A 12,243-nucleotide genomic window follows, 5' to 3' on the forward strand; every position below is an offset into this window, starting at 1 on the left:
TGGTTTCTCAGGGTCACAGGAAAGTTTTCAAAGTTGTTTGAGGGTACTTGAAGCATGAGGCAGTTCATGTATTTTTAGTTCCATTATTTTCTTCAGATCTACTAAAGCATCAGATATTTCACTTTTTAAAATCCCCTTGTGCCATATCCTAAGACTATGTAATTCATAACAATTTTGTTGTTACGGAATATACCTAGGCTTCATCAATAGTCTAGAGATATACACACAATGAGAAACAAATTGCTAAAATAGACTCAATGATGTTAGACTTAGAGGAGGCCTGAGGTAGTATAACACAGGAGGAATGACATCTTGATCACTGAGATTGGAATCCACTAGGCCAGTAAGTTAAAAGTAAAAATAGACATGAAGAACATGAGTCCATGTATACTACCCCACTAGCTGTCCGCAAGTCCATCAGTTTGCTGGAAGAAATGGTCACACAAGACATCCAGAGTCAGAAAATTTCTATTTAATTACAGAGACAATCTTTATTATTAGAATTCATATGATAAATAAGAGCTGTAAATAAACACCAGATATAACATTTCACAGTATCTTGGAAGCTAACCCAAAAGGTGGAATAAAAATTAAGTTGTATGGAGTTCCACAGATGAATCCTTATAGAGCATGGGTGTTCACAGGGCAAATAGCTCCACCTCATGAACCACCAGTTAATATGATTTGGTGTTTTACTGCATGACAATTAAAATATGTAACACATAAAACATTTCATTAAAATAATAAAAATAAAGACAATATTAATAGCATGCGAAACATTCTGTATTCAAATGTTTATTTAAATACTCTGCTTGATTTTGAAACTAAAATTTAAAGTCTTTATTAAAGAAATATGAGATGACTTATCTTTAACTATACACTACCACAATCAAGACTCTTTTTGTATTCAGTCATATAGAGCTCAAAACTATAAATAAAAGATCTGAAAAAGAGTCTTTCCAAGGAGAGTGGGACATCAGAAAAGAGGCAATTGCTCGGTAGGAGCTGAAATACTATTTCTCTCCTACATTAGATTTTTCCCCCCTGGAAACTAAGTTTGGTATTAGAAGAAGGCGGGGGGGGGGGAGATAAACTTCAAGCCAAAAAAAAAAAAAAATACTGGAAAATTTATATCCATGTTCATGGAGATATTTCTTGGAATTTAGCATCCTCATAATGGTAAGCCATTTTTCTATTTAGACTGTCATTTGCAATGCATCATGTGAAAGGGTTGCTATAACACTCTCTTTAAAGTGTCTTTTCTTGCAGCTCATCTTCCTGTGCCTGCAGTCTCTTTATTGATTGTCACCACTTTATGTTAATGCCTATTCCTATGGTATGAACTTCAGATATTTCTTGGTAAGTTAATATGAAGTTAACATTAATAATTAGCACCTTATTGTGAATAAGTTGATCAGAAAGGAAAGGGAATAGAGCAAAATTCAAATATATTGATGAGGAAGATGAAGAAACAGGAAAACCAGATGCTGAATACAAACCCAGATGTCTGAGGAGATAAATAATATAAGATCATTACACACGTGCCTTCTACCTAAAGGATGCATAAGACTGCCTAACAAATTAGCTATATGCTCAACCACTCCAAGATTATCAATAATATACTAGAAATATTTCCTCCCCTTTAAAAAATAGTATGATTATTGTGAAATCGATGTTAGAAAAAGTTCAAACAGTGATCTCCCAAAGTGACTTTAAGAAGTGTAATCCTGGGGGGCTGGAGAGATGGCTCAGTGGTTAAGAGCACCAGCTGCTCTTCCAGAGGTCCTGAGTTCAATTCCCAGCAACCATATGGTGGCTCACAACCATCTGTATGTAATGAGATCTGGCGCCCTCTTCCAGCGTGTGGGCATACATGTTGTATACATAATAAATAAATAAATCTTTTTAAAAAAAAGAAGTGTAATCCTGTAATCCATGCTACAAAAAAGCAAGCGTAGAAGTAGAGGAGGAAGTGGAGGAGGAGACGGAGGAGGAGGAAGAACAGGGAGTCGAAGAGGAGCCTCTGCAAGGAAGAAAAAAAAAGGATAAAAAGAAATACATTAAAGAAGAGCCACTTTCTGAGGAAGAGCCATGCAACAGCTCAGCAATCCCTAGTCCAGAAGAAAAGGAGAGAGAGAGAGAGAGAGAGAGAGAGAGAGAGAGAGAGAGAGAGAGAGAGAGATATGCTGAGAACTAGTGGAAAGGAACTATGATTTATCCACCTGAACACAGCATACTTAGATTGGGTTGGAGGCATATCAGATGCTCTGTAAATAATAAAGGGAGATTGACACCCCCCCAAAAGAAATAATGAGTGAGTTTTATTCCAAGCACCCACAGTTGTTTCGTAGTTCCACAAATGGTTACAAACAAAATTACACTCAAACAGAAATCACTTTATAACAGACCAAAGACACTTACAGTTTCTTTTGAAAACAAAATTTAACACTTATTTAATACACCAAAACATATATACATTACAAGGAATAACTAGGAAATACATAAATATACTGTTGCTAGCAGCCAAAAGTCATTTTTTTCTAATTCACTGTCATTTTCATAAAAATGTACAAGTATAATCTACACTTGGCCAGACAAAACTTTAGTTTTCTGGTAGTATTAGGAGTTAAAATTCATGAAGATTTAACCAGTTTACTCCAAACATATGATTAACTGTATACCTAAAACTATCCTTTTATTCTGGATATGAAAAAAAGAAAAAAAATCCTTGCTTGGTTTATACATTTTTTCTTAATGTAAAGAAGAGTGTCTATCTTTCCATTCTCTTCTTCAAACATTTTTCAAAGTAATCTTATTTATAATGTATATCATGATTCAGCCCATTCCAGTACTTACATCTCCAGACCCCAGTTTTTCCTGCTCAATACTACCAAGTAGGTAATAGGCAAATCTTTTGTAAGGAGTGCCTAAGGCTACTGGGATGAGGTCTACTTTTTTCAAAAGGTGAAAGAATTGCTTTCAACGGGTTCTGAGAGGTAATCTGTGTAGGCTTTATAACTGAAAAATATGCAGACTTGAAGGTCCACACGACCAATGTCTTCAAGCCCTACTATGACTTGTGTAGATATGTTGACAGATACCACTTAGCTTGGGGAAAGAAGGACTGCTTATTTTAAGAGATATACTTCACGTTGCTTCATCTTTTCACTCTGGCCCAAGCTTAGTGAATAATTGGTGCACTGTTTCTTCCATAGGCTCAGTAAGTGCAGTAACCTGTTAGATTTCCTCAATGTAATTCTAAAACACGGTGAAAAATATTCCTCTACTAGGCAGGTTCATACATTTCCAAAGGTGTTCTTTGGAACTAGTTTAAGAGAGCCAGAACTGTGATTGTCATCTGTTTCCTTTCTCTTAAGCCTAGAGGCCATCTGAGTCATAATGGGCTGTCCCTAGAAAACTACCTGCCCTGGGAATATTCAATGTAGCATTTTATACAATCACGGAGGATTATTGTGTGTCATGAATATTTTGTTGTTCTTAGTTTAAATATACCAAAGACTGATTACATAATTTCTTTCAATGATTAGATGTGAGAGATGATATTTCATACTGACACTAACCAAAGAAACCAAGTATAAGAATTTTCAAATCATGGAATGGAATCACACCTTGGAAATAAATACTAGCCCATTTTTTAGTATTATGTGTATGTAAAGTACTGTCTATCCTAATTTAAACATAACCAAATGTTGTTGGAATGCAAACTGGGCTTGCTACTACAAATAGACATTTGCAATCCCTCTGGTGAATTCATCATCTGAGGTTAGAAAACTCAGTACTTAAGGGGAGCTTGAGCTAGTAATCCCTTTGTGACTTCGGTTCACAGAATTCACAGACAAAGCTGATGACTATAGCTCAGAGCATATGTGCGAAGAGTGACATCAAAATTTTATCACTTAAGTCTTAAGGACTTGGCCATACATTATGCATAGACATGTCACAAGCAAAATGATGAAACATGTTCTCATAGGTTCTGTGTATTCTCTATCTAAGTAATATAGAACACACTTAAAAGTTGGGACTGTTCTTTGTGAGTACTGCCTTGTTGATGGGATATTGTGACCGTGTTCTGGTACTTTCATTCTAGGCCACGTTTAGTTTTGGGTTTTATTTAGCGTAGTCCAGTTGCCACTGTAGAAGTGGTATGGTTACTCACAATTTTATATGATTTTGTCTGGAGTTGGACGCTATCAGGCAAATCTTGCCTTGAAAGACGTCTTCTGAACTCATTAGTGGTGAAATAATATATGATTGGGTCAAGGCAGGAATTCAGACTTGCCAGACACAGGGCCACAGAATGAAATATTAGAATCACTCTTCTGGCTACACAGCTCTTAATTTCATTGGATTTAACCAGGAAATCTAAAGGAAAGCTGAAGTGATAAGGTGCAAAGCAAATTAGAAATACCCCTGCACAAGTCAGAATCATCTTCAAGGCTTTCTTTTTCTCTCCAAGATGTTGAGAAATGGGGTATTTGTTTTGTAATGATAAAGCTGTTTTCCACGTACAGTACAGGACAATCATGAGAGGAGTAACAAACCCAACCAGTTCTCCAATGGTTATCATGGCAACAGATTGGGCCAAATTGACATTCCTGGTAGGAAGATCCACAAAGCATTTGGTTCTGTTACCTGGGATATCATCATTGGTTCTGAGGAGAGGAAAAAGTAGGCAGGCAAGACAGATGATCAACCAGCCAACAATGCTGATATACAAGTCATATTTCTGCTTGCCGTCATTGAAACGAAAGGGGTACATGAGAAACCAAAATCTTCGTACACTGATGCAGACCAAGAAGTAGATGCTTGCATACATGTTAACATATTTCAGATAGAAGCAAAACATGCAGAGGCCAGGACCAAATGGCCAGTCATGGTTCAAGTAGTAAAAGATTCTCAGTGGCAGAGAAAGAATTTGCAATAAGTCAGCAATAGCTAAATTTATCATAAATACCACAGCCCTTTTGGTTTCTTTCATATAGCCATAAAATACCCACAAGGCTAATATGTTCCCTATGAGCCCTGGCACAAGAATGACAGTGTATGTTACTGCATAAATGAAGTACCGAAAATCTGTATTGTCTCCATCAGTCTTGTTACATGTATAATTAGCAATCATGATTATTTCTAGAGAAATTGTCTTTGTCTAATGATCATTCAAAATCTAAATTCATAAGTAACAGCTGTACCTCTTACAAGATGGCTGGTCAATGGCTCAGAAAGACAGAGTATAAAACAGCTTTTTGCCACAATTGTTAGCCTCTACATATGATTTGGGAACTTTTCAAAAAATGCTTGTATGTTTGCCTTAGATTTGTCTACAACAAGTACAGAATTCTAGGGTGCAAGCACACATGAATTGTTAACGTTTTCTCTTCTTGTTTATTTTTCAGTAAGGCCTTCCAGGATATCACGGCAGTTGGATATCTCCCATTTGGTTCAGAACTATGTTATCTGTCAACTTCTTGAATTCCCATATGATAATCATTACAGGTGCTTGGAAGGATATTCGTGGGAGTTTTTTTCAGCCTGCCTCACACAGAAGAAAGGTTTGCTTCAGTGCAGAGTGTGTCTGCCACTATCGCAAGATGATTAACTTTGGTGGGTCTTTTTTTCCTGAGACCTTTTCAGATCTGTATTGAAATTTAAGAAGAGAAAGGGAAAAAAAACCAAACCTGTAAATAAAAGAAAATAAGCCCATTATATATGGTATTTTTACATGAGAAAAACCCTGCATTTGATGGCCATGCTATGTCCAAAAGACAATGTTTGTAAAACATACTCCCCATACTCTAGGTCTTACATTCTTTAATATCTCTTTCAATGATATCCCCTGAGCCTCACTATGTGGGGGTGATATAGATATCTTACTTAGGGATGAGAAGTCACAGTCACTTATTCTTAGTATTTTGGACAATTATGGGGCTCTGCATTAATTGCTTCCCATTACAAAAAAAAAGATTTAAGAACAGCACAGATCTGTGGGTATAAACAAATATTTAGAAGGCATTTTGATAACATGATCATTTAGCAAAACAACACACTAGATTCATCTCTAGTGTGTTCATAGTCAGAGGCTTTTGGTAAGGTTCACCATATCAGTCATGAATTTTCTCCTGTGGAACAGGCTTCAAACACAACCAGAATGTACTTGTTTATCTCCTTAACATTTGTGCAAATATTGCATCAGTGGGCGCATCTTTTTGGTCAGGTTAGTATTACAGCATAGAGTGTCTAGTACAGGAGAAGACCATTGATGTCTTTTTTCCTCCAGAGGCCTACATAATATCACCTGACACAATGAAAGCTGCCTATCCAGGAGGACTCCTCCATTGCTGGTGAGAGTGCAAATTTGTACAATCACTATCGAAATCAATATTGTGGTTTCTTAGAAAATTTACAATTGATCTACCTAAGACCCAGCTATACCACCATTGGGCATATACACAGAGGATGTTCCAACCTACCACAAGGATACTTGCTCACCTATGTTCACAGAAGATTTATTCATAATAGCCAGAAACTGGAAACAATCCAAATGTCCCTCAACTGAAAAATAGACAGAAAAATGTGGTACATTCACCCGAGAGTTAAAAAAAAATGGCAACATAAAATTTGCAGGTCTATGAATCATACTAGAAAAAAAATCATCCTAAGTAAGATAATCCAGCTCCAGAAAGACAAATATGGTATATACTCACTTTTAAGTGAACATTAGCTGTAAAGTAAACAATAACCATGCGACAATCCAGAAACTCAGAGAGGCCAAGTAACAAGGAGGGCTCAGGAAGGGGTACATGGATCTCTCAGGGAAGAGAAAACAGAATAGATTTTGTAAGTGGATTGGGGCAGGTGGGGATGAGAACTGGAGGGGCAGGGGGAGAGGGATGAAGGAAGAGAATGCTGAGACAGACAACTGGAATGTGGGGGAGGAAGCACTTGGGGGTGATTTGAAACTACTTGGAATCCTTGAGTGACCGTAGTGTAGACTCCTAGTAATAAAGGATATGAAAACTGAACCAGCCATCTTCTATAGCTAGACAAGGCTCCCAGCAGTGGGGCTGCAACATTAACCCAGACACAAAATCTTAGACTTAAAATCTTTCTTGCCCACAAGATGTGCTGGGGTAATGGTGCAGAGCTTGTGCGAGTGGTCAGCCAATGACTGGTCCAAGTTGAGGCCCATACCACAAGAGGGAGCCCATGTCTGACACTATCTGGATGAGTAGGAACCAGGGGCTGGTTAGCCCAGAGACACAGGGTAGAACGGAACATGACTGGAGGAAAAAATCCAATGAAATGATTCCTAATGATATTCTGCTATACTCATAGGATCAGTGCCTAGCCCAATTGCCATCAGAGAGGCTTCCTCCAGCAACTGATGGAAGCAGATAGAGACCCACGGCCAAATACTAGACAGAGCCAAGGGAACCCTGTAAAAGAGAGGGGAGACCAGATTGTAGGAGCTGGGATGGGGAGGTGGGGTGGGATGGAGGGCATTAAGAGAACACAGACCACAAAATTAACTAAGCAGGCCTCATAGGGGATCATAGAGTCTGAAGTGACAATCTCTGAACCTGCATGGGTCTGAGCTAAGTCTTCTTCATATATGTTATGGTTGTGTAGCTTGGTGTTCTTGTGGGATTCCTAACAATGGGAGCAGTGGATGTCTCTGACTCTTTTTTCCGATCTTAAGACCATTTTCCTCCTACTGGGTTACCTTGTTTAGCCTTATTATGAAGGTTTGTGCTTAGTCATTTTTTAACTTTTTATTATTAAAAACTCTATTTTTTTTTCATTTTACATAACAATCTCAGTTTCCATTCCCTGCCCTTATCCTGCTCCCTTTATCTTCTCCCCTATCCATTCTTCAGAGAAGGTAAGGCACATTGCTTTGAGGAAGGATCAAGGCTCTCCCACCTATATCTATGCTGAGCAAGGTATCCCTCCAAAGAGAATGAATTCCAAAAAGCCAGTACAAGCTCTAGGGATAAATCCTGGTCCCAATGATAGTGGCCCTGCAGTCTACCTCAGCCATACAACAGTTACCCACATTCTTAGTCTTATTTTAACTTGTTATGCCATGTTCAGTTGATGTCCCTGGGAAGCTTGCTCTCTCTCTCTCTTTCCCTCTCTCTCTCAAAAAATCTATTTATTTATTATGTATCCACTGTTCTACCTGTGTATATGCCTGCAGGTCAGAAAAGGGTACGAGATCTCATTGTACATGGTCGCGAGCCACCATGTGGTTCCTGGGAACTGGATTCAGGACCTCTGGAAGAACAGCCAGTGCTTTTAACCTCTGAGCCATCTCTCCAGCCTGCCTGCTCTTTGTATTTTTTGAATGGAAACAGAGGAAGAGTGGATATGGGAAAGAAGAGAGGTGAAGGGAGTATGGGGAAGAGTGGGGGAAGGGGAAACTGTGGTGGGGATATAATGTGTTAGAGAAAACTAAAAGAAAATTAAAAACATTCTTCTATGTCTTACAGCCAAAGTATGTGGTATCTTCTGCAATAGGATTCCACAGTCTAATTAGAATGGGCAACTAGTGGTAATAAAGCAATGGTATAATAATATATAATAAAGCAATGGTAATAGCCTGAGTTATTTTATTGGGACACTCTGGAAACTCCCTTACCAATAACCCATATGGAGGGTACACTATATCAGGACTGAAATTTCTTTTTTGTACTCATGAAATTAGGGGTACCTTAGTTTACCTGAACAAGATTAATCCTGTCAGAATTCCAGTATGAATAGGGGAGGAGCTCAGAAGGTTTTATCCCTAGATGAGGAGTTATTGGTAGTTGATGGCCACTTAGGGGGAAGAGAATAATTTTTCTTTAGGGGTGTAGCCAAATTTTTCTTTGGGGGTGATAGGTTGCTCATCGCCAAGTGGATAGTCCCATACACATGCACATATGATCAGTTCTCAATGGACTCAATGAGTTATTTATTTAAAAAAAAAACATAAGAGGATATAAAGTTGGGAAGGAGACCCATCGAGAAGGTCTAGAGAAGATGGGATGAAGTCAGATATAGATACAATCAAATATTATTGTATATAGGTAAAATAAGAAAATAAGACCTATGTATAAAATGCATTACTTTTAAAAGAATTAGAGTGAGAGTAAATATGCTACAGATTCTATCACAATGGTTCTCATTCTCTGAGTTATGACACTTTTGTGGGTCAAATGACCCAGTGACAAGGTTCACCTAAGACCACTGGGAAACACAGATATTTACATTATGGTTCATAACAGTAGAAAATTATAGTTATGAAGTAGTGATGAAAATAATTTTATGTCTGGGGGTCATCACAACATGAGAAACTGTATGAAAGGGTCTCAGCACTAGGAAGGTTGAGAACCACTGTTTCACAAGATGCAGAAAAATGAAACTAGAAGGAACTTGAAAAAATAATCTAGCATTTTGTTACTAAAAATGTCTGAACCAACAAATATGGGAGCCTCTTAGATATTCAGAAGAATCTCAGCTCTTCCCTCAGGACTTGCAAAATCAAAATGTGCATTTTTAACAGTTAAACTCAGTTGAGATTTTGGAAAATCTGATTTCCACCACTGTTTCATGAACTTAGCAGATATTCAGATCCATGTAAGGAAGACTTTTTCTTTAAAAATAACAACAAAAAATACAGCTTTCCAGGTGTTTCCTCCAGAGATTTTGATTTAACATGTTTTAGGTAAGGCCAGAAATTTGTTTTTAAAAAGGCTTCCCACATGATTCTGATATAGTCAGCATTGCATTTGTCCTTGAAGCATCGTTTAGGGGCCAGTGATTTTATTCAAATCCTTCCCAGATGTTGTGAAAACAAGTGGGCAACCAGCCTCTCTTTAAATATTTCCATTTACGTGGGCCATTTAGTCACCTCTTAATTATCCAAGACGAGAGCAGAGCACCAGAACAGAGAATCAAATCCCCCAAAGGTTGACTCAGCTGGGCCCATGACCCTTCTCAGGTAAATAAATTTTAGCTTAGGGACTTGGATAGTTGCCTCAAGGCTGCTGAAATCTAGAAGGATTTAACTGACTTTAAAGATACGTGGGAAGAATAAAAATGAAAAGAGAATTATGAAACCTTCTGGTTTGGATTATCAGCTCCATGTGGTTTGAAGTGTTCATGATTCAGTCCTTGAAGGAATTATTGTTATTATTTTGCCTGGTAAGTAAATTGCCTGGTAAGTAAAATATCACGTGTTGTCTAAAAACGTGGGTCTCACTTTATTTAAAAGGCATTTAGCTTGAAGATGTTAAATATTTGATATTTCTCAAGCAAGGAAGATGTAGAAACTTGGTATTATAACATTTATGCATTACTCTAAAGAAAAGTATTGATAGTGAAAGAGATGTTAGCAAACAGTCCAGTTCTGAAAAGAGATGGTATCTTTGAGATATGTTCACATGTGGTGATGTTGATAAGGTGATAGAGAAATTTAGATGGCAGATAAGAAGTGTGTGGAGAGGTGCTGGTATCATTAATAACCAAGGAAATGCAAATTATAAACCACTATGAAATATTACTCATACCACTAAGAAGGCCTTTTATAACAATTCAAAAGAAAACAAGTGCTGGTGAAGATGTAGAGAAATGGAATTTTTTCTGTCTTATTGGACGGAATATAAATTAGTGCCACATTGCAAAACGTGGATTGTGGTTCCTAAAAATTAAAAATAGAACCACCACATGTTTCAATATTCCTACTGTGGATATATCTCTAAAAGAAATGAAATCAGTACTTTGAAGAAACGTCTTCACTCCCATGTTCATTTTAGTATCATTTCTTTTACATACAGAATCTATGAAGCCATCAGCAATGAATATATATATATATATATATATATATATATATCTGTGCATATACACAACTGTACATTAAAAATGACAATAATAATGGAGAGTCAATATGAAAATTTACTGTGCTAATCTAGGTAATGCATTTAGTACATTGCAAGTGTGCAATAAGTGCTTAATAAACATTATTTATATATTAACTGATGTTTCTGCAAGGGCATTCTTATTACCATCCCATTTTAAAATTTGCATCTTTTTTCCCAAGTTTAGTCCTTTGCTATTTAATTTCCTTTTCTATTTTTATTCTGCTCCATTATACATTAAGTTTTCATTATTTTCACTTTTTTCCAGGTTAACTCTTTAAAGCTAACAAATCAGAAGCTTCATAGCATGGAAATCAATCTTTATAACATTGTCCTGTACTTTTGTAAACTTTGATCTCCTGCTATTTTTTTCTAGCAGGCTAACTACATATTTCCAATGAAGTCAAACTCTTCATGTCACCCTTTTAGCTTTCATAGACAGCACTGATAATGATGCTGCTTTAGCCTGCAGCAGCTCTTTGTCTACTAATTCTGCTTTCTTTTCTTTCTTTTTCTTTTTTCTCTTTATCTTGCTCTTCCTTCCTTTCTCTTTCTCTTCCTTTCTTCATTCCCCTTTCTTTCTCTTCTCCCTTCCTTTTTCTTTCCTTCCTCCCTCCCTCCCTCTTTCTTTCTTTCTTTCTTTCTTTCTTTCTTTCTTTCTTTCTTTCTTTCTTTCTCTTTCTCAAGTTTCCTGTTCTTCCTGAAATATCCTGTGGTTTAAGCAACACTATTATGCTAGCTGTCACCTTCAAATCCCATTTGTAACTTTTTACAATAACCCAGTTTCCTCTTCCTGTTGTTAATTATGTGTACATTATTCATGCTCTTGTTCTCTGATCCATTATATCCAACTGCAACTAACTCAGAAACTCCTTGAAGTTATGGCCTGGGTCTTATGTACTTCTCTATCCTCTAGGTTCTGAGATTTTGGCTTGGTTTATTCATCAAATATTTACTGGGCCAATATTTACTCAGCATCTAGAATTTGCCAGGTACCAGGTACTGGAAATATAGACAACATAAAAAGGTGTGTGGCATTTCTCTTCTTGAACCCAAAATCCAGTGGGAAAGAATAAAAGTGTGGAAGAATGTGATTATAGATAATGCAAGCATGTGAGAGGGGAGACATGTAATAGAGAATTTACAATTAGTAATTAACTAAACAAGCATAATATCTAACAACAAATTTTAAATTTTTTTCCTTTATACCTACAAATAAGTACAGTTTTCACCCCTCATTAAGGAAACTTTACGTTACAATAGACCGAGACCACTACAGAAAACCACACCCTATCAAAATGCAGAGATGTTGAGCAAAATGCTG

At 37.0% G+C, this 12,243-nt stretch overlaps 1 protein-coding gene across 1 annotated transcript in view; it reads right to left on the minus strand.

Moving 5' to 3' along the window:
* Positions 1–591: 591 nt before the first annotated feature.
* Gpr174 (G protein-coupled receptor 174) overlaps positions 592–12,243 on the minus strand; it is a 36,490-nt gene continuing 24,838 nt past the window's right edge. The window contains exons 4-5 of the mRNA XM_050128966.1: positions 6,508–6,570; positions 592–5,696 (exon numbers count right to left, since the gene is read on the minus strand). Coding sequence (XP_049984923.1) covers positions 4,133–5,140 — 1,008 coding nt within the window. The 5' untranslated portion in view covers positions 5,141–5,696; positions 6,508–6,570 and the 3' untranslated portion in view covers positions 592–4,132. The remainder of the gene's footprint in view (positions 5,697–6,507; positions 6,571–12,243) is intronic.

The sequence above is a fragment of the Alexandromys fortis genome, unplaced genomic scaffold (assembly GCF_014885135.2).
Source record: "Alexandromys fortis isolate MF-2015 unplaced genomic scaffold, M_Fortis_MF-2015_v1.1 scaffold_251, whole genome shotgun sequence".
NCBI classification, from domain to species: Eukaryota; Metazoa; Chordata; class Mammalia; order Rodentia; family Cricetidae; genus Alexandromys; species Alexandromys fortis.